General features: G+C 45.2%; 1 protein-coding gene across 1 annotated transcript in view; it reads right to left on the reverse strand.

The window, feature by feature from the left end:
• Window positions 1-4,427: 4,427 nt before the first annotated feature.
• Window positions 4,428-26,884, reverse strand: part of GABRA3 (gamma-aminobutyric acid type A receptor subunit alpha3) — a 140,415-nt gene continuing 117,958 nt past the window's right edge. The window contains exons 8-9 of the mRNA XM_072627280.1: window positions 23,325-23,536; window positions 4,428-11,379 (exon numbers count right to left, since the gene is read on the reverse strand). Coding sequence (XP_072483381.1) covers window positions 11,041-11,379; window positions 23,325-23,536 — 551 coding nt within the window. The 3' untranslated portion in view covers window positions 4,428-11,040. The remainder of the gene's footprint in view (window positions 11,380-23,324; window positions 23,537-26,884) is intronic.

Raw genomic sequence — 26,884 nt, forward strand, 5'->3', positions numbered from 1 at the left:
GAAAACATACCTGGTTATGCCTCTGGAGGGAACCTGGGCTATACCATCAAGCAGCTTGAGGAATTGTGGGTAAGGGATGGGAGTTGTAGCTTAAAAACACCTAAGTGGGGAGCATGGGGCCAGGTTGTAAGCAAAGCACTTTGTAAACCTTAGATTAGAGATTCTTACCCTTCTCTTGCATCATTGACCCTTTGGCAGGCCATTACTGAAGCCTATGAACTCTTTCAGAATGAAGGAAATGTTAAATTCCAGTTAGAAGTTAGCAGAAATAAAGATGCCATATTCCCCCCTTGAAATTATCCACAGACTCTTGTGGGCTTGTAGAGCTTAGGTTGCAAACCTTTGTCTTAGTTACTCCCGTCCTTGAAACAGGCGTGGTCTTGTCACTACAGACCCTTCCTCCCCTGACCTAGTTCAAAATGCCATCTCTGTGACATTAGTAGTGACTTCAAGAGCCGTTGCAGCTGAAAAAGTTTCCACTCTGGTGACTAGTGGTGAGCACCTTGTCTGGTCTTCAGATAACCAGCCTCATTGGGCCTTTACCCAGAACCTTTCTAACGTGCTTGAGCAATTCAGAGCTGACGCTCTGTTGATCACCCAGGGTCTTGTCTGTATCATGACGAGACATCAGTGCAAGTAGTAAGCTCTCTAGAAGTGAATCATTATTGTTCTTATTCCTTGGATTGCAATATTCAGACTCTGCTTTCCACGCTAATCACCTTGCTCTGGCAGTAAGCCAGTTTGTCAACGGAGTGCCCAGATATGAGGTGACCAACACAAAGTGCAACTGACTTGTCACTACCATTATCAAGGGAGTGTCCTGGGAATTATCAACAACATAATTAAAGGTATAGAGGACATGCTTCTTAGATGTGTGGAGGATACAAAGCTAGGAGGAGGAGCTAATATACTGTCTGACACTGAGAATCCCAAAAACAATAGACCCAAGAAAATAAGATGAAATGGTATGGGGATCAATGCAAATATTGCTCTTAGGTTCTAGAAATCAATGGAACAAGTACAAGGATGGGGGAGGTAGCTATTTACTCTGCAAAAGATGTAGTAGTTTTACTGAGCTCAGTGTGAGTCAACAGCATGCTACAATGACAGGAAAAGCTGATGTGCCCATAGGGGTGTGCTGAGTGGCAGAGTCTTGGCAGAGCCAAGAGGTTCTTTGCTTTGGTCAAACCTGGACATTTGTGCTTAGTTCTGATGGCCACATTTTAGAGTGGACATTGAGAAGCTGGTCAGAGTCACAGAGAATGGTAACTAGGATGGTGCCTTGAATTTCTACCATATGAGGATGGATTTGAAGTAACTGGAAATGTTTAGCTTGGAGAAGGCATGACATGGTGGGGGGGGGGGGGGGCAGGGCATGCTAGCTCTCATCAACTATTTGAAAGGCTGTCATGTGGGAGAGGGATTAGTCTTGTTAAGCTTGGTCTCCAGAGGACAGAACCAGGAGCCCTGGGTAGAGGTTGCAAAGAAGCAGATTTCGACTAGATGTCAGTTGAAAAAACAGTCTGGCAATTAATGAGAGCTTTCAGAAAGGCAGATGTGCTTTCTGAGTGAGGTGCTGGGTTCCCCCTCACTTCAGGACTCAGCTAGAGTGCCACCTCCTACACAAGGCCTTGCAGTGGAATATGAAGGACAGAATGTTGAGCTTGGAGTCAGGGAACCCCAAGTTCAAATGAAGACTCAATGATTTTGCTTAGAGTCAGTTTTAGAGGTATTTGGAGGGGGGTGGGGGAGAGCTTAGGAGAGTCCCTGACTTTACTCCACCATCTTGACTCTGCCTCTCTGGACTCAATGATTTTAGAAACTCCCTTGGGGCTCTCGATCTCAGATGCTCTGCTCTTGGAGCATTTGCTCTACCTGTGCATTTTCTCTTTCTTTATTCATGTGCATCTTGTATCCTCTCAGAACATAAGCTCCTCTAGGGCAAAGCCTGTTCTGTCCTTGTTTTCCCACTCCCAGAGTCTAGTGCAGGCACCAGTCCTTGGAAGGGGTTTAATAAACGCTTGTGTTGGATAGAATGGAAAAGCTGGAGAGCCGCTTAGCAGGCTTGTGTGTGAGGAAGGGCTTCTTCTTGAGGTGGAGATTGGAGTAGATGGCCCCTCAGAATTGGAGGCCTCCATCCTTGGGAGAAACACAGCTTCCACGTCTGCAGTCTCAAATGTTGTTGGGAGAGAAAGATGGTGCTAAAAGGCCCCAGTCCTGCCCCCCACTAGGGCCACAGCTATCTGATTTGGAAACTCAGAGGCAAGTGGGAAGAAAGAATTGGTCTTCTGTATAGCCTAGCACAGGATGACACCTACAATACTAAGCGCAGGATGAAACTGCAGTGCCAGGACTGGTCAAGGTGGAATGGTAGGATTTGTTTCATCCTGGACTTGCAATTTCATTAACATAGGGAGCTCCCAGTGAGGTGGTTCCTTTAATCAAAACAGATCAGCCCCTACTCTGCAACTTAGAGTATTAGACAATTCCTTGGCACGCTGAATTTAGGTGACTTGCCCAAGGCATGTGTCAGAGGTGAGATTTGGACCCAGGTTATCCCTGTAGGAAGGCCAGCTCTGTATCCACTATTCCAAGCTGCCTCTCATTTGGGCTTGGCATTCGGGGCTTTAGAAACGTTAATTTACATAAATCCCACATTTAGAGCACAATGTATTCGAAAACAGTAGCATATTGGCTGGGGCGGGGGCAGTGAGGGGGATGTTTTGTGAGTTTCAAAGAGGAGGATCTGGGAGGGTAAACATGCTCCTCCTTTATTTATCCCTTCAGCTGTAACCCTACTGGCATAAAACCTACAATCTTAAGGAAATCGGGCAGATTTTTTCAAAATGATGTGTTGGTGATTTGGAGCTTGCCATTTTTTCAGTTCTCATTCTTGGATTTGTATTTTTTTGAAAGAGGAAGTTTTCCTGGGAAGCTGGAGGGCTATGGAGCCAAACTCTGGGTCATCATGGCTAGGCCTCCTGTCCCTGTGCCAGCCAGGAGAGGACAAAGGCATCTCAGGGGATCCAAGGAGAGGGAGCTGGATGGGACCAGACAGGTCCCCCAGTCCAAACTCCTTCATTTTCAGAAGAGAAAACTGAGACTCAGTCAAAGGAGTGAGGCTAGAACAGATTTCTGACCACAATGGATATTTCCCTTCTCTAGCTTTCCTAGTCTTCTGCTTAGAAGAAGGGCCATTCTTTTTCCTTCTTTCCCTCCAAGGGCACAATCATCAGGGATGCCTAGGTGGCCAGAAGCTCCCTGCTTATGATTTTCTGGCAAAGTGTTCCTTTTGACAGCACCTTGCCCCCATAAACTTGGGTGAGGCATCAGGTAGGAATCAGAAAATTACATTTGGGGTGGGGCCCCAGAGTATTAGGCATGGAGATTCTAGGGATGGAAAGGTGTCCAGGTTCCAAAGTGTCAGAAGCTAACAGCTTCCCAATTCTGAGCCAACACCCTCCCCCCAATTCTCAGAACTCAGTGTCAGGAAGGGTACACATCAAACCCCCAGAGGTTGAAGGGTTTTTCTTCTTTCTCCCTTGTATGGATAATGAAGAGATGACCACAGATACTGAACCAAAGCCAAATCAACCAGGTGTTTTTGTGGAAGCCCAGCAACCCCACAGCCAACTTCCCCTTCATCCTCATTCTTTCAGAATTACCAGGTGTGCTCATGCCCACATTGGCTTACTATGACCATGCAGAAGTGACCCTGCCTGACCTGTGGAGCTGTTAGGGGCCAAGGGAATGTTGTAGATGTGGGAGGGGACAGACCATGTGTCCTAACGATAAGGGGGAATTTGGGATGCTGCCTGTTGGAGGAAGGGGGGAACAGGTTTTTTAAAGACAGTATCTGTGTGTAGATGGTCCTTGATGGGAGAGAGGAAGAAGAGGGCAGAAAAATTGATAATCATGGGGCTGGACTGGATTTTGAGACCTTTCTGGCTCATGTCCTTGCATTACAAAGAAGTTCTGAGCCATTCGTCAGCCGTTGTGAATATGATTTTCTGGAGCATTCTTTACCATATCAGGAAGACTGGCATCTGGAAACTGTGGCAGCTCTCCCCAGCCCTGCCCACCCACTAGGCCTCAGGAAAACAGCCTTAGAGTGACGCCAATGACAGTGAGCCACTGTGATAGAGGCTGCAGAATCCTGCTTCCTTTATCATCTTGGGAGGTGAGAATCCTTTATCTTACTGGGGACTCCTCCTCAGCCAATCAAATCTGGCCTCTCATCGAGACTTTGAGATGGCTGTAATCTGTCTCCATTTACTTGAGGTACCTTTCCTCCCTCTCATTTTAGCTGTGCTGAGAAAGCTAAGGGTAAGGGTGGGATGGGAGGAGCGTGGGCCCCTGCAGAGCACACTCAATTAATCTTCTCAATTAAAAATCGGTCAGACAAATTTTCCAGCCAAGACTAGAAATACAATTCAGAAATAACTGTATTGAACAGGCATTAAACACTGCACCAAAAGCAAGGGGAAACACAATTCTACAGAGCAGAAAAGGTCACAGTTTCCATAAAAATTCCTTTAAGAAGATCATTAACAGCCACTCAATAAACTAACCCTAACCCCACCCCACCCCCATTCAATAAAGTGTACATTTCTCTAGCCATTAATTACTTCACAGATACAGTTTTAAGAATTATGGGATTGTCATGCATTACCACTGTGGATGGCCCCGGGTCTCTTTCATAGGGAAGGATAGACAAACAAAGCAGACCGCAAGGAAGAGGAGAGGAGGCAACTAGCAAAAGGGGATGCCTAGGGTGTTGTGGGGGGGAGAGTGTCTCCTAGTCATGGCCTAATGGAGTGGTTTTTGTTATGCCTGGGTGGAGGCCAGTGTGGGCATACCAAGCTGGAATGGCCAAGGCCTCCATCTTGAAAGCCCTCTGTTCACTGGAGACATGTCCTGTGAGGGCACTGCTGGATGAGGAATGGAAAAAGGTGACAATCATTTTCGTAGACCTTGTCATGCATCTAGTATTTGTTTTGGAAAGAGATGTCTAGGTGAATTTTTTTTCTTTTCAAATCCTGTTCCTTGGCCTGCCAAATGATAGCTCAGGACATGAAGAGTCACAGTGAAACTGTGGTATGGGTAAGCACATGCCACTCCATGGTGTCTCTTGGCAGGATGAGGAATTTTCCTCCAAGTCAGGCCATTCCTGTTTTGCCATGGCTTAGTGCGCAGTTCATCAATCTGTTGATCAGTGTTGATAGGAGATCCATCCATCTGTTAAGTCAGCAGGTAGGTGATCCAAAGCTATTGGGTAGATTGGTAAGAGGAAAGTTGGGTTTTTCATACTGTCACTAGGTTGGTGCTTTCACCTGGTGATTGGGCAAGAACTCTAACTTATGGGTATCCAGCCTTGCTGTCTGTTTTTTCAGTTGTAAGGAGCAAAGGAACCTATGGTGTTTTTAGTTTGGGGTTCAGTTTATACTAACAGGCTTGGTCCAATAAGGCCAATATTAATAAGACAGGCTTGTCCAGAATAGCTGTTGTGCTAACAGCAGCTAACCAGAGGTTCGTCCTTGAAGAATGTTGCTGACAGCTTTATGCCTATTTCTTTCCAAATAGAGAATTCTCTTTCTTTTCATGCTGCTAATGAGAGATAAGATTAGTTTCTGCCTTTTAGACAAATCAAGTCAGCTCAGACTTTGGTTGAAGGTTGAGGGGAGCAACAGAATATGACTACTAAGGGCCCCTGAGGCTAGATACCCAAGCAGGCAGGGTGTTGCATGTGAAAGCAAAGTGGAAGGGTGACTAAAATGGTGAATGACCTTGATTACCCGTGGCTAGGGAGCGGGGATAGCCCTAGGGGTCTATCTGGTCATAGGAGCAATGCCTTAGTTTCTCAGTTGGGAGTTGTCATCTGTTTTTCTTAAGTTGCCTTCTCCACTTCAAGGTGGGGATGTTGCCTCACAGTGACTCTCACAGTTTGGAAACCCAAATCTTAGCCTGGCAGAGGGGGGAGGTGAGAGTCCTCATTGAAGGGCAGGGAATGCTGGCTTTAGGAATGAGGAAGGGACCTCAATGCAAGAGGAGCTACTGCCGGTCACATACAGACCATTTTCTCAGCCAGGCATTCTTTCCAGTGGTTCCCAAGTCATTGGAGCAAGTACTGTTTTCAGCATCCAAGTCTCATGAGGCTCACCCTACTAGACAAATTGCTCTGAGAATAATAACTTGACACCCTTGGAGTCACTCAGATCACTAGGTTACCATGCATCCCTGAGAATAACTGTGTCTTTGATTTGATTGACTTTGCCCCCAATGCTACACCCAGAAAACTTTGGAAATGGCTGTTTCCAAAGCACACTTTTTCACAGGAGAACTGTATTTGCAAAAGAAATTGCATGCACAATTTGGGAAGCTGAGCTGACAAAAGGAGCAAAAATGTCCTGAATTAGTCCTGGACACACCAGAGTTTGCCCATCCAGAAGATATGGGGGATGGGAGGAAACACAGCCAGCACAGGTAATTGAACCTAGGAAATATCCCTTGAATCCAGGAAGCTGAGGGGAGAAATTGGCTCCTGAGTTCAATGAAATGGCCATATGACATTGTCTCTAAGAGGACAGAGAGTGGTGTCAGTTTGCTAATCCTGAGAAACCCCAGAAGAAACTTCCTCCTACTAGGGGTTCTAAAAACAACCTGGAAGAAAGAATTCTAACCAGACATGAGTGAAAGAAGGTTGGACCTGGGTATGGAAGCAGGCATCGAATAGGACATCTCTGAGGGAAAAGAGGAGGTACTCAGAAATGTCAGTCATTCTAGAAAGTACCATGATGACCACGAGACTTTCCTGAAGAACAAAATATGAAGGAAGGTGTCTAGACTGAGCAGGGGAAAGCCTTAGACTTGGAAGAAGTTAAAAAAATAAGGCAAGTCTGAGATTTCCAAAAAAGATCTAAGAATTTCTAATTTATCTGGAATAAGTCAGTTGACCTCCTGGCACCTCAGTTTCTCTACTTTTAAAGTGGAAAGAATGATATTTGCCTTCTTCCACACCTTGCTTCATTGTTCCTTCTCAGGGGGGGTCAGGGGAAATGAAGCCTAGATAATTGTTGGGGGTTGTTCAGAAACATGATGCTCAAAAATCTCAGATATCAATGTCCATAAAGGCAGCAGCAATAAGCCCAGTGATGGCAGGAATGCTGGAGGAGGTGATTGAAATCGTTCCAAACAACTCCCACTAGAAAAATTGGTTCATAATTCATATTCACATCAGAAAGCTCCATGTCCTTCTTTAATAATCAATAGTTCTCCCTCCCCTTCCCCCAGCCTCACTTCACAATGACTGAGGACCCTTGCTGACCCAGGTGGACTGCTGGGGTCTGCAACTATGCTAATAAAATGTAGAAATACACATCCTTTTCTACATCTAGTTCCATGCAAATCTTATGTACATTTGGGTGGCCTGGCTAAAGCCTTGGGCTGTCTCCAACAGAGATGGGCAATTAACCAATTCATTATATAAATTCCCTTTCAACACTCTCCATCTCAACTCTAACATTGGTTCATGTGAACTCCTTTCATTAAAATGTTTATAGTAAATAAGAATCCCTTTGAACTTGGAAAGATTTCCTATTAATCAGGATCTGTCTTGAGCTAGCAAGCAGCTATCTTCACAACTAACTACAAAAAGAAATTCTGATGAATTTTCTATAAGTTCTACCCTATTGAGAACATTAGCTTCTGAAGGTGTACATGGCACACACGTATACACATGCATACATATGTTACAACTCAGGATAATGTTTTCTGCTGGGAAGAACCATTAGACAGAGAATATAGCTTTGTTTACAATTCTATCTGGAACCAGTTGTTAGTTCAAGTAAGACCTTATGCCTTGATTATGGGTTAAGTAAGACCTTAACCTTGAGTTAGCACTGTTTTTCAAGATTCCCAGGTACCAAAGAGTGTATTGGCTGGGCCTGGTTCCTTATTCTTAAAATCGAATATCTCTGGCAAATTGAAAACCTTTCATGGTCTCTGGTGGTCTTAGCCCAGCAGAGCCTCTTTATGTTTGTATGGGGTTATGCATCCTTTGTACCTAGCCCAGTACCTCACACAGAGTAGCTTCCTAATAAATGCTTGTCAAATTAACCTATTCAAATAATCAGCCATATTAATAGAAATCTTAGTCATGAATGTGCTATTGGTTGGATGAGAATGGCACCCACTGTTTCTTTAGGTGGATTCCTATACATGTGCCTGTCCTTTGCCTTTTCACTCTTTCTTCTCCTCCTAGAATTTCCTGGCCGTTGTCTGAATCGTGTCTCCTGCCAAATCCAACTTTTCTTCCTTAGCCATGAGGAACAGCACCTTTTAAGGTGGACCAACAACTATTCCTGATCTAAAAGAAAAAGATTCTCCAGCCCTGAAAGCTCTGTGGAGCCAGTGGTAGAATTAGTGATGAAAGGACTCAGGGAGGGAGGGGGTCTCTGCTTCTGATTTTAATATCCGGGGGGGGGGGGTCCTTCCATGAGTTCCCCTTTTGCTCATTTTATTGAGGTTTGAAAGAGAATAAGAAGGCTTTTCTCTTTCTGCCGACCTAGAGTTCCTCCCTCCCCTTGCTTTCTTACTCTGAGACCTCCATTCCTTTGGAATCCAGGTGGATCTTTTCTCTTGCAGGCTGCAGACACATCAGTATGCACAGGATGCAGGACGATGGCATTTAACCAAATGAGACTCTGACCCTCTATGATAAATGTGGAGGGAACGTAAAGGTCACATCCCAGCCAGTCATGCAGGGCAGGTGACTGGTCGTTTGGAGGAGGACCTTGAGATTGCAATGGGGAGAAGGTGCCCTAGGCTGAAGGGCTTCACTGAAGAGAAGTGAGGTGCCAGGGGCATGGAGGAGAGTAAGAAATTGCCCCCAATTTGGTCACAGAGAAGGGTGACTAAAATGGAGGCCCTAAGTCAATCTGAAATCAGTGTGGGAGGGATTGGACTCTAGGTCGGCTTTGAAGCAGGCTGTTTTTATTCTCATTACATCTTCCACTGAATGCCCCAATATTTTTAGGGCTTCCTTCTGTCCCTACCAGTCTTTTATTCGTCTTGGGATTTCTGATTTCTATGATACCCTAACTTGGGAAAATGAAAACTCAGTCTCTCATCTGGGTGATCCCAGGGTCCTAAGGTTGAGGGGCAAGGGATGGGGAGGGCAAGGAATAAAATGACAGCCAGAACTCAGAAATGACATTCTGGGATCTCCCAATCTAAAGAACATGCGAACTAACCATTTAAGGGCAATGAAGCGAAATGAGAGGTCTTAAGGGGGAGGCTTCATTTGGGGGCTGCATTTACAATGCCTGAGTCAGCAGGTTTAGTGTGTTGAGGACCAGAGACTCTCAGCGTGGGGGCTGGAAGAGCCATGGATAAGGTGGAAGTTTTAACAGCCTGGGACAGCAGCGTTCTTGGAGTCATCCTGTTTGCTCATCTCCACAGGAATCCTCCCCAGATGCCAATAGGCCCCTTGGCTTCTGGCTTCGTCTTCACAGAGAATCTATGTGGGTGTTGCTGGCTAGAGAGAAGGCTGAGCCTTTGGCAAATTGGGAGAACAAGTAGGACTCCATCTAGTCCTACCCCACTTAGCTGGTTGACCACTCCATGGGTGACTTCTCAAAGCTACAACCCCTCAGCTGCTGGCTTCTTGTCTTGGCAGGTAGTTTGACTTGGCCTGAGTGGGCTAGAGAAACTGGAGAAGGTGGAGGCTTTAGCAACCTGAGACAGAACTCTAGGGAGCCATCTAGCTGGTTGCCCTCTCCAAGTTACACAAGACCCTTGGGCTTCTGGCTTCTTGTCTTTACAGAGAGTCTCATTGATGGGGGATGGGTCATGGATATCTTGGAGAAAAGCATTGAGGTTCTAGCAACCTGAGGCAGAAGAACCTTTCAGAACCCTACCAATCCATTTGAGTGCTGTCTCACACACCTCCTCCCTTCCCCTACCCCTGCTTCTGGCTCCTTGTCTTGTCAGAATTTCAGTTTTGAATTTCTTTTGTCTTGGAGGATATCTTTTTCCTTGGTGGTTTTCTTGGTCTGGTTTTCTTCAAGAAAAAAAAAAACCAAAACTTGATTCTCTTTCTGAAGAATTTGTAGGAGAGAATTTGGGGAGGAAAAAATCTTTGCAGGAGCCACCAAGGCCAGACAAATCAATGCCTCCAGGCAGGTGCTGGACAAACAGAGGAAAGATCCTACCAGTGCTCCTAGAGGAAGAAGTTTTCCTAGGAGTGGCTGGTGTGCTTCTTGAGGACATGCAGAAGGGTGGAGGACAGCCAGGTGGGGCCAGTCACTTTTCTCCATGCGGGGCCATACTTGGGGCAGCCAGGATGAGATGGTGTTGCCATGAAAACAAGTGGGCATGGTCAGAGGTTCAGAAGTTGGTTGTTCCGCTCTTCAGACAGTCTTGTCCTCCTGTTTACACAATCCAGGAGTTCTGGTAGCCTACAGTGATGTCTGTGGCACAAAGGGAGGCTTGATAAGAAGTAGCATGAGATGAGATAGTATGGGAATCCAGTTGTTTATCCCCATTATGGAATCTCAGTTAAACATACACATGCGGCTGATGAGTTTGGCCTAGGCCATCAAGTGCTACCTCATCACCTTGGAGTACCAAGAGCAGCCAAAGTACTCCATGGTGAATAGATGGTGACTGCATATGGGGCAGGGTACTTAGAAGCATGTACACTGGAGGATGTTAGTGTGGAATTACAGGTATGCATACATTGACTTTCTTTTGAGGAGTGGCAGGGCTGAGATGAGTGAGCAAGATGGGGAAGCTAGAGAACCAAAATAATGGTAGCAACAAACGGTACTGATGGAGGGCAGACTCCCATTGTTAGAGGCATAATTCCTTATTGACATTTTTTGAAGTTGACAGCCCAAAGTGAGCCAAATGAAAGAGTCACAACTTGGTTGACTGATGGTTCTAAAGCAAAGCCTTTATGTTCAGAAGGAAATGAGAGCAGACCCGTGGGCATTGTCTCCTGGGACGCTTCTTGGTAATGAAGTGTGTGGAGCTGTGGCTTTACTGTTTCCGGATCATGCCCTTGATGGCTGACTCCCGGTTGACGTATGTGGCCCAGTACACCAGATTAAAGATGGCAAAGAGCACAGGAAAGATGATGCGGGAGATCTTGTCCACCTTGCTGACACTGTTGTAGGTCTTCTTGGTTTCAGGGGGACTCTCTACCACATGGGGTGTCTTGGGTGGGGAGACAGCTGCCCCTGAGGCAGTAGCACTGGCTGCAGCACTCTTTGAGATGGTGGAGAGGCCAGGGTCCTTGGCAATGTTGAGAGCATAGGTGGTTCCCACGATGTTGTAGGTGTTGTTTGCTTTCTTGGCCAAGGTCATCGGCTCTTTTTTCTATGGGAATGGGTGGGTGGGTGGGAAAACAGGGGAGGGGGAACAAAACAAAGACTGATTACTTCCATTGTACAAACCAATATGGAGGACTGGGGAGAGAAGGGGGAGGTAGGACGCTGGAGTCATGGAGCCAATGGTAGTGAAGGACCAGGGTTACAGTTAGGGATGATGATTCATGATGGGGAGCAATGTACTGATACCAAATGCTATGTCATCCAGGAGTCAGGGCCCTTTGGACTGCTGTGCAGTGTAGGATTACAGAAAGAAGGACAAATTTTAGTTAAGAAAAGTTAGCTACCTTAAACAGAGGCACAAACCACTTTTTTTAAGGAGGAAAACACTGAATCCCTGTTAGAGGAATCTGCCCAAGGCCTCACAGGCAGCAAGTAGCAGAGTCAGTATTTGAACCAAGCTCTTCTAGATTTTTGTTTTCAAATCTAGTGTTTTTTCCAGGTTTCTGTGTTTAAGATGTAGCAAAACGATCACTGGAGTTGGAATCAGAAGGACCTGGATTCAGGTTCTCACTTGGCCATTTTCAAGTTATATGACAATGAGAAAGTTATTCTCTCTAAGCCTCAGTATCCTTAGCTGTAAAATTGGGATGATGCTACTTGGACTATCAATTTAATGCACATTTACCACTCATTACTCATCAATATGAATATATGTATGCACTCCCCACAGGCTCAGATGAGTGAGTTCTGCAGGTCACGTGGAAGGAGGACCCTGGCTCTCCTGGTCAGCAAAGCATTGTTGCCATGACTTGTAACCAGAAGCAGGGCAAGGTGGCTGGGGCAGTTGACTTGGGAAGAGTAGAAAAAGAATAGAATGAGAGCTCAGGGCTATCTGGGAGGAAGACCCAGGCACTTGCCCTCAGTTCAGGAGCAGGGACAGGAAGGGAGGGGCAGCAGCGAAGTGAGGAGGAAGCTACTGGGTCCATGGATTCATTGTTTTCCATGTCATGGAGCTGTCCAGGGCGATGGTCCTGGAAAACAGAGAGGATGAAATCATGCTGCAAAGCAATACATGGACACACATGGGGTGACCTTCCTAGGTGATTGACAGTCTGGAGGATCAGGAAGGGCTTGGTCTGGTCCAAAAATGACCTACCTTTCCCCAGTCCTTCAGCCTAGGAGAGAGCACAGGTGCCCTAGTAGGTTATTTCTCAAAAGCTACCATTGATGCTGCCCATGAATTACTCTGAGACCAAGCCCGCATGGGAAAAGAAAGTAGCAATGTCACAACAACTGGAAAAGGAAGCCCAAGTTATCTCCAGCAGCCCAGAATTCCAAAGCATGTCATTCACAGCTTTGGATTTCACATAGTTGACTCACGTGCTACTTCACCAGATGCACATTTCTACTCAAACAGTGAAAGGCTTGGGGAAACAGGCCTCAAGCTCTCTGATGACTGGCCAAGTCAAAAGGCAGCAGGACCCATTTCTCACATGGAACCAGATCCTGATGACTGTACTTGGTGGGGGTAGGGAGGTACAGAGCTCATTTGGCATAAGGAAGTGTAGTTAAAGTTCCCCCTTTGCTCTTTGTCTGCTCTCCAAAGTACTAAAGAAACTCACACTGGTCAAAGGACCAGGTGCCAGGGAGAAGCAAACTTTGAGATTCTCCAAGTGGTCCACGAGCCCCACACTGGTCCTTATACATCCGTAGGTGCTCAATAGATGTTGGCTGCATGAACGAATGAATGAGTCAAATGCAAGTTATTTTTTCAAAGCTGAGAGATGGTGGATATTAAGGTTGCTTTCCATGCAAATTTTGAATTTCACTTAACAAGCACTAGCATGTGCTCATCCTGAGAGTTACTGACCCAGCCCCAATTCAAGAAGATTTCTATGTGTGATTAAAAACAGGGCCAGGCTTATTTTTTTAAGTTCTGAGCAGATGGCTACAATGAAGATAGCATTACGTGCTGAGTTTTAGTGTTAGAATAAGACCCAACCTAAAGCATCTCAGAGGTGCAAGGACCCCTAAAGGACATATAGTCCAATCAGTATCTGAAACAAGCATCCCTCCATATTATCCGTGACAACTGGGCACCCAAGAGTCACGTGAAGAAGCTCCTGTAAAGGGGAACTCCCTACCTGTAAGGCAGCCTGTGTCATTTTGGGGCAGTGCTAATTATTAGGAAGCTTTTCCTGACATCAAGCCACAGTCTGCCTCTCTGAAAGTTCCACCCATTGCAGGGCACCCATGGCCCCTCTGGGGCCAAGAAAATGACTCTACTCCCCTTGAACTTGACAGAACCCTTCAAATGCTCAAAGGCAGCTGCCATTTCCCCCATTCTTCTCCTGCCACATCTTTCTCTCTCCAGGCTGAATATTTAGTGTTATGCCTGATAGATGTTATGTGTCAAGGGAGCCAGACTTCACTGAGTCTAATTCGTATTACTTTTCCACAGCCATATTGAGGATTTTACAGTTTTTCCCATTGCTTCTTCAGCTCTTTCTGAGAGGCAGTATGTAATATTAGAAAGAGCAAGGGACATGGCTTCAGATCTCATCACTGACACTCACCATCATGGGCAAGACCCTCTGAACTTCAGTTGGCTTATTTGTAAACTGAGAATGATAATACCTATAGACCCTACCTTGCAGGATTGTTTTGAAGATAAAGTGAGATAATGCATGTAAAACCCCTTATAAGCCTAAAAGGGCTATGTGTATGCCAACCATTACTGTTACTGTTATCCACTTTCTCTACCTTGTGTTCCTTTCTTATGATCCAGAGAAAACCTGCACAATTTCATCCTTTTACAGTCACAAGACACTAACACTCTTTGAAAGACAAATGTCTGGAATCCCACTGTCCAAGAGCTGGGTTTTCTTAGGCCCCCCATTCTTGGCTCCAGGTATTGGGCCACAGATGGAAAATTCCACATCTTGCTTTTTCAGAGGACACTTGGAGCAGTTCCTGAAACTAGTTATCCACCAGCCTCCATCAGGCCCTCTGGTCTCATTGATGTGTGATGCCTGTTTGCATGTAAACACCATTCCAACACCATGTAAACAAGCTCTTGCCCCTTGTGTATATTAAGATGGTATGGCTATATACCAAATTGAAGTTGGTAGGCTTTTCGCAAAAGCTTGACTCTGTAGGGAGAAGTGAAGTCATTCCTAAGTTGGGGGTTCTACCTTCCCCCAAGGTAGATGACTTCTTGAATGTTGTGGTGTAGAGAGTTCTGTGCTGGAAGTCAGGGAAGTTTCAGCTCTAAAGCCTCTGTTTCTCCATGTGTAAAATTGGAGTGAGGGTGGCCAGGATGATGTCTAAGATTCCTTCCAACTCTAACACTCCATGATTCTGTTGGACTGTCCTCAAGTTGCAGTGATGACACATTTCCAAGTTCATCATGATCAGATTTGACTAGAAAAGAATTTTATGATCATGGGGCAGTCCCAGGCCCAGTGTGCACCCCATTCTCAACATCAGCTATATTTCTGTCTCTTCTTTTTGCCCCTCATTCAGGGCTCTAAGCCCTTGGAAACATTGTCTATTGATTGCTAAGACCTTTCGAGGAGGCAGATATGGAGGAAGAAGGGTGAGGAGAGTTGGTAAGGATAACCAGAGACAAATCTGCTGCCCGTATCCTGGCCTCACTATACTATGAATGACAGAGGAAGAGGGAGGTGGAGGGAAACAGCAGCAAGACCAATGCCAACCCCCCCTTTCCCAAATTCATTTTTCTCCACCACAGCAATTTGATTTCTGAAAGTGTAAATGACATCACTTTGGATGTTTTGGAGCTTGAAAGCCTAGCAGGAAATGAGTTGTAAGCCTTACAAATAAGCAGCACTGAGCTTTTAGGGGATCACCACTAAAGGTTTTGCAAATGCCAGTGCATGGGATGTACTTTTCTTGAGAAGAAGAGACAAGTGGCCACCTGTACTCTTTGGGAGAGTGCTGTGAGTGCCAGGAGGTAGAATAATGTGTCATCAGAACAGCAGAGTGTGCTTTCCTCCTCCGCACAGACCTACTGGAACAATTCTGAGAGAAGTTAACTTTTGATGGCCCTACTGTCTATAGCCTCCTTAAGGCCACTGCCCAAACTCATGTCTTCCCTCCTCGTAGAGGACTTGATTTGACCCTCTAAATCTCAAAGTTGGGAGATATGCAATCATCCAGCACAGCCCACACCTAGACAAGAATCTTCTCCCTAACAACCAACAAGTGGTCATTCTGATTCTGCATGAAGAACTCCACTCTTCTTCAAGCTTCCTCCCAAGGCAGCTCATTCCTACTTTGGATAGCTCTATTTGTTAAGAAGTTGTTGGGATTGAAGATAGCCTACCCACTCCACCCCCAACTCTCACTCAGAATCTTTCTCTATTCCAAAATTAATGCCCACAATTCCATAAATCTAGAGCTGGAATGAATGTCAGAAGTCATCTGGTCTACTCCCTTAATTTTACAGATGAATAAACTGAGTCCCAGGCAGATGAAGTGGCCAGTAGATGATTCCACGGGTAACAAGTGACCAAGGCAGAATTCATACTTAGGACTGCTGCTGCAAGGTCTATTTCTCATAGCTGTATCACATTAAACTACCTTGGATGACATCGTTTCCTGGCTCCTTATCATATGGATGCCCTAATCATATGCTATCCAAATATTCTCACTCTCAGGACCTCACTTTATTTTTACAGTTACTTATCCAATTTTCTTTTTTGTTGTTGAGATTTTATTAATGTATTTTTAGTTTTCAACATTCACTTCCACAATTTTCTCCCCATCTCTCCTCTTCCCCCACCCCAAAAGAACATGCATTCTGATTATACCTTCCCCCAATCTGCTTTCCCTCCAATTTTCTTGAAAGAAGGGAATCATAGAGGTCTCTTTGAGGAGACTGGGACAATAATCTCTAACATTTCTATAACCTTTGAAATTGGCAAAGCACTTTCCATATATTATATTATCTCATTTGAGCTCCACAACATACTTGTAAGCTAGGGAATGCAGATGTTATCTCCATTTTAAGGATGAGGAAAATGAGACTGCAAGTGGGGCAATGACTTGCCCAGGGTCTCCTAGCTAGTAAATGTCATGGGAGAGACTTGATCATGTGGTTTGCCTGTTTATCCCCATTGCTTATCTGGGCCCAGTATTGTAGTTCTCCTCCCCCTGCTTGATGCTACTCAGTTCAGAATGTAAGAACAAAGACAGACACTGTCAACTGAAGGTGTTGAGAGTACCTTTCCCAAGGTGGGTGTCCAAGGGATCGATTTTTGAGCTAGTAGAAGAGGAAACTACAATTCTGTTTGGAAGAGTGATGGTCAGAAGTATTGGATGCTTCAAAGTAAGGAGCTGTCTATCAGCTCTGGGCAATAACAGGGCAAACCAGGTTATGCTTGGCCTGGCCAGCCACTCCTGCAGATTGTAAACAATTCTCAGGCCCATGGGAAGAACTACAGAAAAAAAAGCCAAACCCCCCCCCCCTTTTGTGGCAGTGATGCTCCCCTGAGAAGTGAGTCCCACAGAGCCAGCAGAGAGTAGAGTGTAGAAACTTAAGCATTGCTCCCTGGTTCCATGACAAATTTAGGGAAATCAGAGAGATCCAAGGGCACTGTCTAGACTGCAGAGTGAGAATTCTCTGGTCCCAAAGAATCCCATCTCATCTGGACCCCCACCCCCTATTGTAAGAGATATTCCAGAGAGGCTGGAAGCATTAGAGCAGGGTGGGAGGGGGCATGACTGAGAGACCATCTAATCCAATACCCTCATTTTAAACATGGGGAAACTGGGGGCCAGAGAGGGGTAACAGATTTTCCAAAGGTTACTCAGGAAGTCAGGTGGCACGATGGGCTCTAGAACCTAGATCTTCTGCTTCCTAGGCCAGTGTTCTTTATGCTAAAGTTTCCTGTATGGCCTTGATCTTGGTTCAATTCAGTAAATTCTCTTTAAACACCTCCTGTATTCAAGGATCATGTCAGTAGGGGACCCGTGGTCACCTAATACACAGAATTACATAGAGAAAACTTCCATTGGCCCAGGCCTCTAGTAAGCTATGGCTTCTAAAGACATTGAAATGGTGATCCAGTAAAGCAGCTTGGTAGCTCAGTGCATAGAGCAATGGACCTGGAGTCAGAAGGAGTTCAGATCCTTCCTCAGACGCTAGCTGTGTGACCCTGGGCAAGTAAGTCACTGAACTTCTCTCTACCTCAGTTTCCTCATCCATAAAATGCTGCTAATAATATGACCTTTCCTCCTGGATCACTGCCTTGTCGTGGCAGAGGAGCTTGCTTAGCTCAATGAAGCTATGAACTATGCTGGTCAGGGTTCCCCAAAATGGACAGATCATAGTGGAAAGTTGTGACAAAAGGTGACCCACTGAAGAAGGAAGTAGCAAACCACTCCAGTATCCTTACCAAGAAAATCCCAAGTATTCAAATGCTAAAAGAGATGGCACTGGAAGATGAGTCCTTCAGGTCAGAAGGGCCTGGTGTGCTAACAAAGAGTCAGGCACAGCTGAGTGACTGAACAACGACAATGTAACCTATCTCCAGGGATGGTTGGAAGGATCCAATGAGATATAAAATACTTTTAAAACCTGAAGGTGCTATATAAATATTAGCTACAACTATTACTCTCATGCCAAAACAAGACTCCTCCAATCCCACAAGGAGACTGGTCCTTGCCCCAGGAAGGCTGGGTTTGGGTGGGGTATGGAGACATTATTTTTTTTAACCACTAAAAAGAGTATTTTGGAAATGCAGCCCAGGGCTATTCCCTGTCCATTGACAATATGTTCTTCAGCTCTCCTCCTGACAGTTGTTTTGAGTAGAGCTAATTAAAGACCGAGACAGAATCAGTAGTGAACTTTCATGCCAGACAGAACCAAAACAACATGGCCTATGACTCAAAATGCCAAGCAAACATGGGCGAGAGTCCCAGTCCCAATCCCCTACAGCTATTCAGCTGGTCTGGAGGGGGCCAGGAGCTCAGAGAGCCTAGAGGCTTCTGGGAGAAGATATTCCCAGTAACTCCCAGACTGGGCTCAGGAAAGGGGCCTCCTACAATTGAGAAGGAAGGACATACTACTTTAGGGTCCTTGGAGGAATTCTGGTTACATACTTGCGCGCACGTGTGTGTGCGTGTGTTTGTCCTTCATTGCTGAAGATGACCATGCCATCAGAGAAATGATGACATGACTTGCACTTGACTTTGTTTTGAGTGAGGGAGGGCTGTGCAGGTCACCAGCCTCACTTCTCTTCCAGAGCCATCTGAATCCAGTGACCAGATATTCATCAGGATGACTGGAGATGATTCAGAATGAGGCAATTGGGATTAAGTGACTTGCCCAAGGTTACACAGCTAGTGAGTGTCAAGTGTCTGAGGTGAGATTTGAAGTCAGGTCCTCCTGACTCCTGCACTGGTGCTCTATCCATTGCACCACCTAGCTGCCCCTGGTTATATATAGGTAGTGGATCAACCTCCTGGAAGAATCTGGAATTTTTAAATGAAGACTGATGCTATTCACACTCAAAGCTCCCAGGGTGCTCCTTCTCCAGAGTGGACACTGCTCTGCTTTTGAGGCAGGATGGGAAGTGTTGAGGGAAAGCATGGCGAGCATAACAAAAGCCAAATCACTTAAACTGGGTGGGATCATAGCTAAGTGTTCAGTTAACCTGAGTACCGATGTCTAAACCAGACATCTAAATGACCAAGTGGCACAGGATGTCTCAAATTGCCTTGAATGCTAGACTTGGTCAGCATGACCTGAGACTTGTTCTTAATACGATACAAGCTCAGAAATCCTGCTGTTCCAGAACAGACAAGTGAAGACAGTTGCTCAGTTCTCAATCTGGAGGCTGAAGGTGCCAAGCACCTAATCTTCCCTGGTCCCTTCCAAATCCCTTGGAGATTCTTGTCAAAGCAAGGTGCCTTCCACTGACATTTGCTACAGATCAGGGGTTCTGAAACTCCAGCCTGTAGGGTGAAGCCATCCCTGGGCTTAATTTCATCCAGTCCCTGGCACTTAGCATAATGCTTGGCCCAGAACAAACGCTTAATAAAAGCTTCTTGACTGACTGATCATGCCTGCAAGACAGGGATGTTGTTCTATGAAAGCATATTTTTTTTTCTGTTATATAGGATGTGACTGTCTCCCAGTTTCAAAAGAAAGAAGTTAGTGTTTTTTCTTATTGAAAAGAAAAAATTGCCAGAAAACCTCTCTGGCAAAGAAGGAAGCTACCTCTCTCCCTTTATCGTGGTCTCTTTTGCTTTCCCATCTCTCTATTAACTGGCTGTGATGTAGAAAAAAAGTATGTTTTTATTAGGTGTTCTATTTATAGGTAACATTTTATGTTCACTTTTCTTAATTTAAAAAGTGGATGGGGGTGATATTTTATCGGTCTTCTCAAAAGACAAAATTAATTTTCTTTTCATTTATATGACTTGAGATTATTTTCCCCCTGTGACTCAGTGACCCTTGATAGAAAAAGGTCCCCTACATATCCTATAGAAATACAGAGAAAATCCAGCCCCAACTCCTAGGTCTAGCCATCTGCCCTCTCTGGGATTTACTTTCAAATCCACTGACTTGCCACTCATTGGATGACCTTGGACAAATTTCACAGACTATCTGGGTACCAGTGTCCTCGTTCAGTTTAACAAATAAGTAGTGGGGTCCTACTAGGTGCTAGGAGATGTTGGACTAAATGACCTCTAAGATGATGGTCAGTTCTAACATTCAGGCTCCTGCACTAGGGCCCTTGCTTGCTTCAATGGGCTCACTTCTTGGCACTTGCCCCTAAGGCTGGGAGAGCACCTTGCTATGGCAAGAATCTCACTCTCCCACTCCTTTTCCTTTCCCTATTTGACCTACAAAGCACATTCTGATGAGTTTCCTCCCTTCTCAGCCCCACCGCCATCCTCCAAGTCCAGCGTCCAGAATGAATGTCAAGGACAAAGCTTGATTTCAGAATTGATTCACTAATAAAAAGATGGGACCGGTCATGCTAGAGTAAGCATTTTCTGTAAGCATACGGGGTTGGAATAGAGATCGGCTGAGGGGTGGGGTGATGGAGGAGCTGTCTGGCAGTTATTTGCCCAGAAATTAAGAGAGTAACTATGGAGAAAGTCTATGCCTAGGAAGGAGGGCACCAAACCTTTCCCCAAGCTGGTCTTGGCTCCCTGCTCAGTGAATTTTCCTCAGAGCCTAAAGGGCGAGCTCTAGTGGGCAATAACGTCCTAGGGAGCCAAGCCATATATTCAGCATGGCCACCTACCCAGTCTCTGAAGAGAATACAAAGGTCCCCCTTCATAGTTTCAAATGGATACAGAATTATCCAGAGACTGTTGAGCTCTGTAGATGATTAGAAGTAATGGATTTATAGTCAATGGACCTGGGTTTTAATCCACATTCTGGGCACTTTCTACCTGTGTGACTTTGAACAAGCTATGTTCCCTCTCTGTGCCTCAGTTACTTCATCTGTCAAAAACAAGAGCCTTGGACTTGATATTCAAGGTCTCTTCCTTCTTCAAAATCATGATATTAAGATCAAGTTAGAGCAATAGAGGTAACAGGGTAGACACCAAGATCTTAAAACAAAGGATAGTTAAAGTTTGAAACAAATGACCGCTTGAACTTGTGAAACCTGCAGCTTTAAGCATAGACATATTGTTATTTGAGCCACTTTAGGCATAGTCCTGCCAGCCTCTGAAGTCTCCTTCTATCCTTTAAGAGCCTTTCATTCCTCCACTGATGGCCTATTAGAAGAAGAGCTAAGGAACAGCTTCCCTTCCCCTGGTCTCCCGCGGCACTAGTTGGCCACAGAGAAAGCTCCATTTGGCACCCAAGATATACTGGTCACAGGCAGCCCTTGAAGTGTTACAGGAGAGTGTGAAGCTGCTCTGGTTCCTTTCCTCTCTTACTATAAGAGCTGGTCAGAACCAGTAGAGGGGTGGGAGGGTGGAGGAGAAACCATGCTGCTGAAAGGATAGAAAAGGTGTGGGCAAAGAGAAAGCCCAATGAGTTAGGAGGATGAGTTTAGTGGTGAGTGCTAGAGTTTGAAGGGATTTGGGGAGGTTATAGGGTCTAGTCTCCTCCTACCCCAATTCAAGAATGCCCACAACAATGTCCCTTTGAAGTAGTGATTTGACCTCTACTTGAACACCTCTAGTCATGTGGAGCTCATTACCTCACAAGGGAACCTAGTCCAGTTTTGAACCAGAGCCACATGTTAAATTCTCTTTACTGAATTGAAATCTGCCTCCCATTTGGTCCTAGTTCTGGCCTCTGGAGCTACACTGGACACTTGTATTTCCTTTTTCACATGACAAATCTTCAGCTATTCAAAAGCAGCTATCATGCGCCCTCCCTTTCCCCAAGTCTTCCCTTCTCTAGGCTGACCTTCCTTGGTTCCTTCAGCAGTTCGTCTTATGGTATGGTTGCCAGATCATTCACCTTCCTGGCAACCCAGCCTTGAACACACTTATTAATGCTTCGCTTAACATGTGGTACCCAGAAGTGAGCACAATACTTCAGATAATATTTGACAAGTGCAGAGTACTGGAGGGCTATTATCTTCCTTGTTCTGGACACTGTGTTTCGATTAATGCAGCCTGAGATTGCATTAGCTTTTGGGGCAGCTATGTCACACTACTGATTCACTAAAAGTTCCAGGTTTCTTTGTCTTTTTTTTCAAGTGAATTGTTGCAAAGCCACATCTCCTCCATCCTGTATTTGTGCAATATTTTTTGGACACAAATGTTAGACTTTATTTTTCTTAAAGTGATTTTTTTAATGTTTCAGCCTATCATTCTAGTCTGCTGATAAATGGTGAATCTTGATTGTTATCCCTCCCAGCTTCATGCCATGGCATCTAAAACTTTGGTTGACATGCCATCCATGTCTTTGTCCAAGTCATTAATAAAACTGTTGAACCAGACAGGACCATGGACAGAGCCATACAATGCACCATTAGAGACTCCTTTCCGGGGTAGGATCAATCCCTTAATCACCACTCATAGTTGTTGTTCAGCTAGCTATGAATCTAACTCTACTATAATCTAGCCCCCATTTCTCCATCTGTTCACAGGGATAGGAGAGACTCTGTCAAATGCCTTGTGGAAATCAAGATACTCTATATTGATAACATTGCTATAGATTTGCCAGTCTAGCAATTCTGTTAAATAAAGGAAATGTGATTAGTTAGTATGACTTGGTCATATATAGGTCAATATAGGTAAACCTATATTGGCTCCTAGCATCTCTGCTTTCTTAAAGGCCCACAAATCATTTGATTAATAATCCATAATTGGAATTTGTCAAGGACTAGTGTCGAGGTTTAGTTCAGTAAATTCTAAAATTCATGTTTTTCCCCTTTTTGGAACATTGGGAAATTTGCCTGTTTCCAGTCTTCTGGCCTCTGACCATGATTTCTCCAAGATGATTGACATTGGTCTTGAAGTGATAAGAACTGCACGTTGTTTGAATTCCCTGAGATGTAATTCATCTGGGCTAGAACTCATTTAGTGACAAGCTGCTTCCTTACTATCTCCTTGCCTGATTTGGGATTAAATCTCCACTTAACCAGATTTATTTTACCCATTCTGAACTGAAAGTCATTGTGCTGGACAGAGAAAATGGAAGCAAAATCCAAGTTGAGTCATTCTATCTTCTTTCTGTCATCCATTCATCCTTTGTGTATTTACCCCAACATGACTGGTATATGTTGGGGAATCATACTCCTGCCCACCAGCACTGCGGTTCCTTCAATCTTGCTCTAGCCTTTGCCCCTTCCCTCCCTGCCTCCCTCCCTCCTAGCTGCCAAGAAGCACACCAGTCAAGACCTGGATTGATGACCCCAGTGAATAGAACACAGCCTCAACCAATGCCAGCAGGCTGCATGCTGCCCACTCCTGGTCCCAATGCAGCTCACTCATGGGTTGCTTCTTAGCCCCTCCCTCTGCCCTCTTCCCATAGCCACTCACCTTCTGTTCCTGAGACTCTATCACTTTCTTGCCATCCCAAGCCCAGCTCCGTTTGGTGAAATAGTTGACAGTGGCAAATTCAATCAGCGCAGAAAACACAAAGGCATAACAGACGGCTATGAACCAGTCCATGGCCGTCGCATATGCCACCTTAGGTAAAGAGTTTCTGGCGCTGATGCTCAGGGTGGTCATGGTGAGGACGGTGGTGACCCCTGGGGGAAAAGAAGGGAAGAATCCACTGCCATCAGAGGATGCTAAGTCTGATAAATGGGCTCACCAATTTTACCTGGGGAAAGAGGGACCATTTCAAAGGAAGTCATCTAAATCAGAGAGCATCTCAGAGCTGGAAGAGAACTCCAAAGTCATGTTGTCTAACCTTCTACTCAGGTCAGGATGCCCTCTCCAAACAAATACCATGCAGCCACTGCTCAAACATTTCTAGTGCCAAGAAGTTCATCATATCATGAGAGCACACAGGTTATTTTGGGGCTGTTTCCATCATTAGAAAGTTTTTCCTTTCATTGAGTAAGTCTGCCTCCTTGCTACTTTAGTCGCAGTCCTTCCCTGACACCCCAAAGAAAACTCATAGGATAAGAAATTCTGAGCCAGAGGGGATCTTAGAGGTCTAAACTAACCCCTTCATTTTACAAAGGAGACTGAAGACCAGAGTGGAGGTGTGGGCTATGGTTTGCAGTTGGTCACACAGTTATAGAGCCCAAATCCAGTTCTCTCAAATCCCAATCTGATGCTTTTCCATCACAACACATCTCCACTCTACTTATTGCTCCATGAGATAGGTAATGTCACCTTAGTTCCCCTTCCCATGATAAGTCTTCTCTTTTCTAAGAGGGCTCAACATCCCCCATTCCGTGAACTGCTCCTCATATGGTAGTTCCCCCTGTTCCCCCTCCCCTGGACACCTCGGCTTGTCATTAGCCTTCCAGATTTCACCATCCTATTATCCATGTAACATGACCAAAGCAGAATTTCACAGGGCTGTCGCCTCCCACATCTCATCACAATCCAGGCCTGTAGTACCTTGGTTGGCAGCCACCCGACGCTGTTGGCTCATGTTGACCTTGAAATCTTTTTCCTACCAATGGCTATCATATGATCTATCCCCCCAGCTTCTGTGCTTCTGCAACTGATTTATTAAAAACCCAAGTGGATGACTTTACCTTTATCCCTGTTCAATGTAATCTTGTTAGTTTCAACCCAGAATGCTATCAGTTGGGATCTCTGGTAGATGGCAAGTTTCATATGAATCTACAGTTTGACATGGCAGCCAACAAAGCTCTGTAACCAAAGGCATGAGACCGGGACCAAGGGAGGGTTTGGTCTCTGTTGCCCTCTGCCCTCAGTAAACCATCTCCGGAGCACTGGGTTTGGTCTTGGTGCCATGTTGTAGGAAAGTTCTTGATGAACCAGAAGAGAGAAATAAGGCTAGCCTTGGGGCCATAGATGGCACCATCCATGGAACAGTTGAAGGAACCAGGGAACTTTATACTCAGGAGAAGAAAAGACTTAAGAAGGACACAATAGCTATCTTCAGATATTTTCAAAATGGAAAAGGAATTAGTTTTGTTTCACTTAGACTCAGAAGTAATGGATGACCTTGAACAACAACTCACTTCATCCTTCTGGGCCTCTAGCTCTAAAATGAGGATGGACCAGAGAACCCTTCTGGCTCTGTATCTAGGATCCTAATATGCAAACAGATACATCAACAATATATGGACAAACTGTCTAAGAGTCAGAGCTAGCCCAAGGTGGAAGGAGCTTTTCACCAACAGACATCTCCAAGCAGAGGCTGAATAGCCACTTGTTTGGGTGACTTCTGTTCATGTGCAGGTTGGGCTAGAAGCTTCTAAGGCTGAGATTCTGGGTGTAGAGATGTAGAGATCGATATACAGGGGAACCACTAGATCTTGGGGGCAACTGTGGTGCAGTGGAATCAAGAGATTTGGGTTCAGATCTCTACTGTAATTTACTAGAAAAGGTTTCCAATCTGGTGTTTTTTCCAAAGCGTCTATGAGGAAACTAATTTCCTCATCTGTAAAGTGGGCATGAATACCAAAATGGGTAATCGAGATTCAGTGAGAGAATGAAGAAGCTGATGTGGAAATTGTCACCACTGTCCATGTGGAAGGGAGGGTTGTTCTCCACATAAGGAAATGTGAGTTGGGAGCTGGGAGGGTCTGAGAGTTCAGTATCTAGGATACAGCTGAGAACTGCTATGCAAGGCAAATGTTTAGGGATGGAGGGAGGGAAGGTATGGTTGGAATACCAGGAGATGAGGTGCTTTGGAAACAGGGAAGGAGGCAAGAGCTGGAAGTCAAAGAATCTCTCAGGCTTCAACCTCCTCAGCCAGGGGCTGTTTTTGGGGGGCACTGGAGCACCAGCCAGAGCTGGGGGTGAGGGTGGGGAAGAAGGGTAATTGCATAGAATAGGTTCTCCTATTTCTACTGAGGGTTAACAATCTGAGACTACAGTGTGCAGCTCCAAAATTAGCAGGACGTCATCAAGGGAGCTGATTAGCAGGGACAAATTTTGAGCCATGACAGGAATCAGCCCAATAAATTAATAATATTGCCAGCGACTAATTAACACACTAACTGAATTTGTAGCTTGGCAAGCTAAGATAATGGGCCCAATTGTTCAGGAAACCTCTGCCCATCACAAACAGGCACTGTGTTCTTTTTGGGAGGGTGCATATTTTATGGGCCTGTCAGAGAAATGTCCTGAGTAACCTTCTCTTCTAGGGGTAGAAAGTTTGGGGAGAGTCACCATCTTGAGTGAGCCCTCCTCATTAGCAGTCACCTGGAAAAACAGCGAAGGGTCCTTACAACACACTAGGGCTGGGGGCAGGAAAGGACATAAGAGGCCCCTCTTGGAAAAGTCTTCTTCTCCCCTTAACTCGAGAGATGACATCAGAGTAGCAAAACTCCTAGCCTCGAGAGACATAGCTATCCACTGAAGAGGGATGAGATCGGTCTGCAGTGGAGAACAACTTGACCACAAAGTTCTGGCCAAATTGCCTGATCCAACTCTCTCATTTTACAGATGGGGAAATCTAAATTACCAAGAGGGGAAAAGGATATTTCCAAAGTCAATAGAAAGTGTTAGTAGGAGAGCCAGAACTTCAAGCTAGATCTGCTGACACTGAACCTTAAGCTCAACATACCCAAAACTGAGCTCATTATATTTTCCTAAAGCCCCTCCCAAACTTCCCTCTTACTGCTGAGGACACCATTATCCTCTCAGTCACCCAGACCCACAAATGAGGTAACATTGTGGACTCCTCTATCTCTCTTACACCCCATATCCAATCTGTGGCAAAGTCTTGTAGATTCTACCTTCACAAAATCTCTCATATATGCCTCCTTCCTTCTTCTGACACTGCCACCACCCTGGGGCAGTCCCTTTTCACTTCATACCTGGACTGCTGCAATAGCCTGCTGACTGGTCTTCCTGCCTCAGTTCTCTCCCCACTCCAGTCTATTCTCCATTAAGCTGTCCAACTTATCTTTTTAAAGTGCAGATTTAACCATGTTGCGTAC

The sequence above is a fragment of the Notamacropus eugenii genome, chromosome X, assembly GCF_028372415.1.
Source record: "Notamacropus eugenii isolate mMacEug1 chromosome X, mMacEug1.pri_v2, whole genome shotgun sequence".
In the NCBI taxonomy this organism is placed as follows: domain Eukaryota; kingdom Metazoa; phylum Chordata; class Mammalia; order Diprotodontia; family Macropodidae; genus Notamacropus; species Notamacropus eugenii.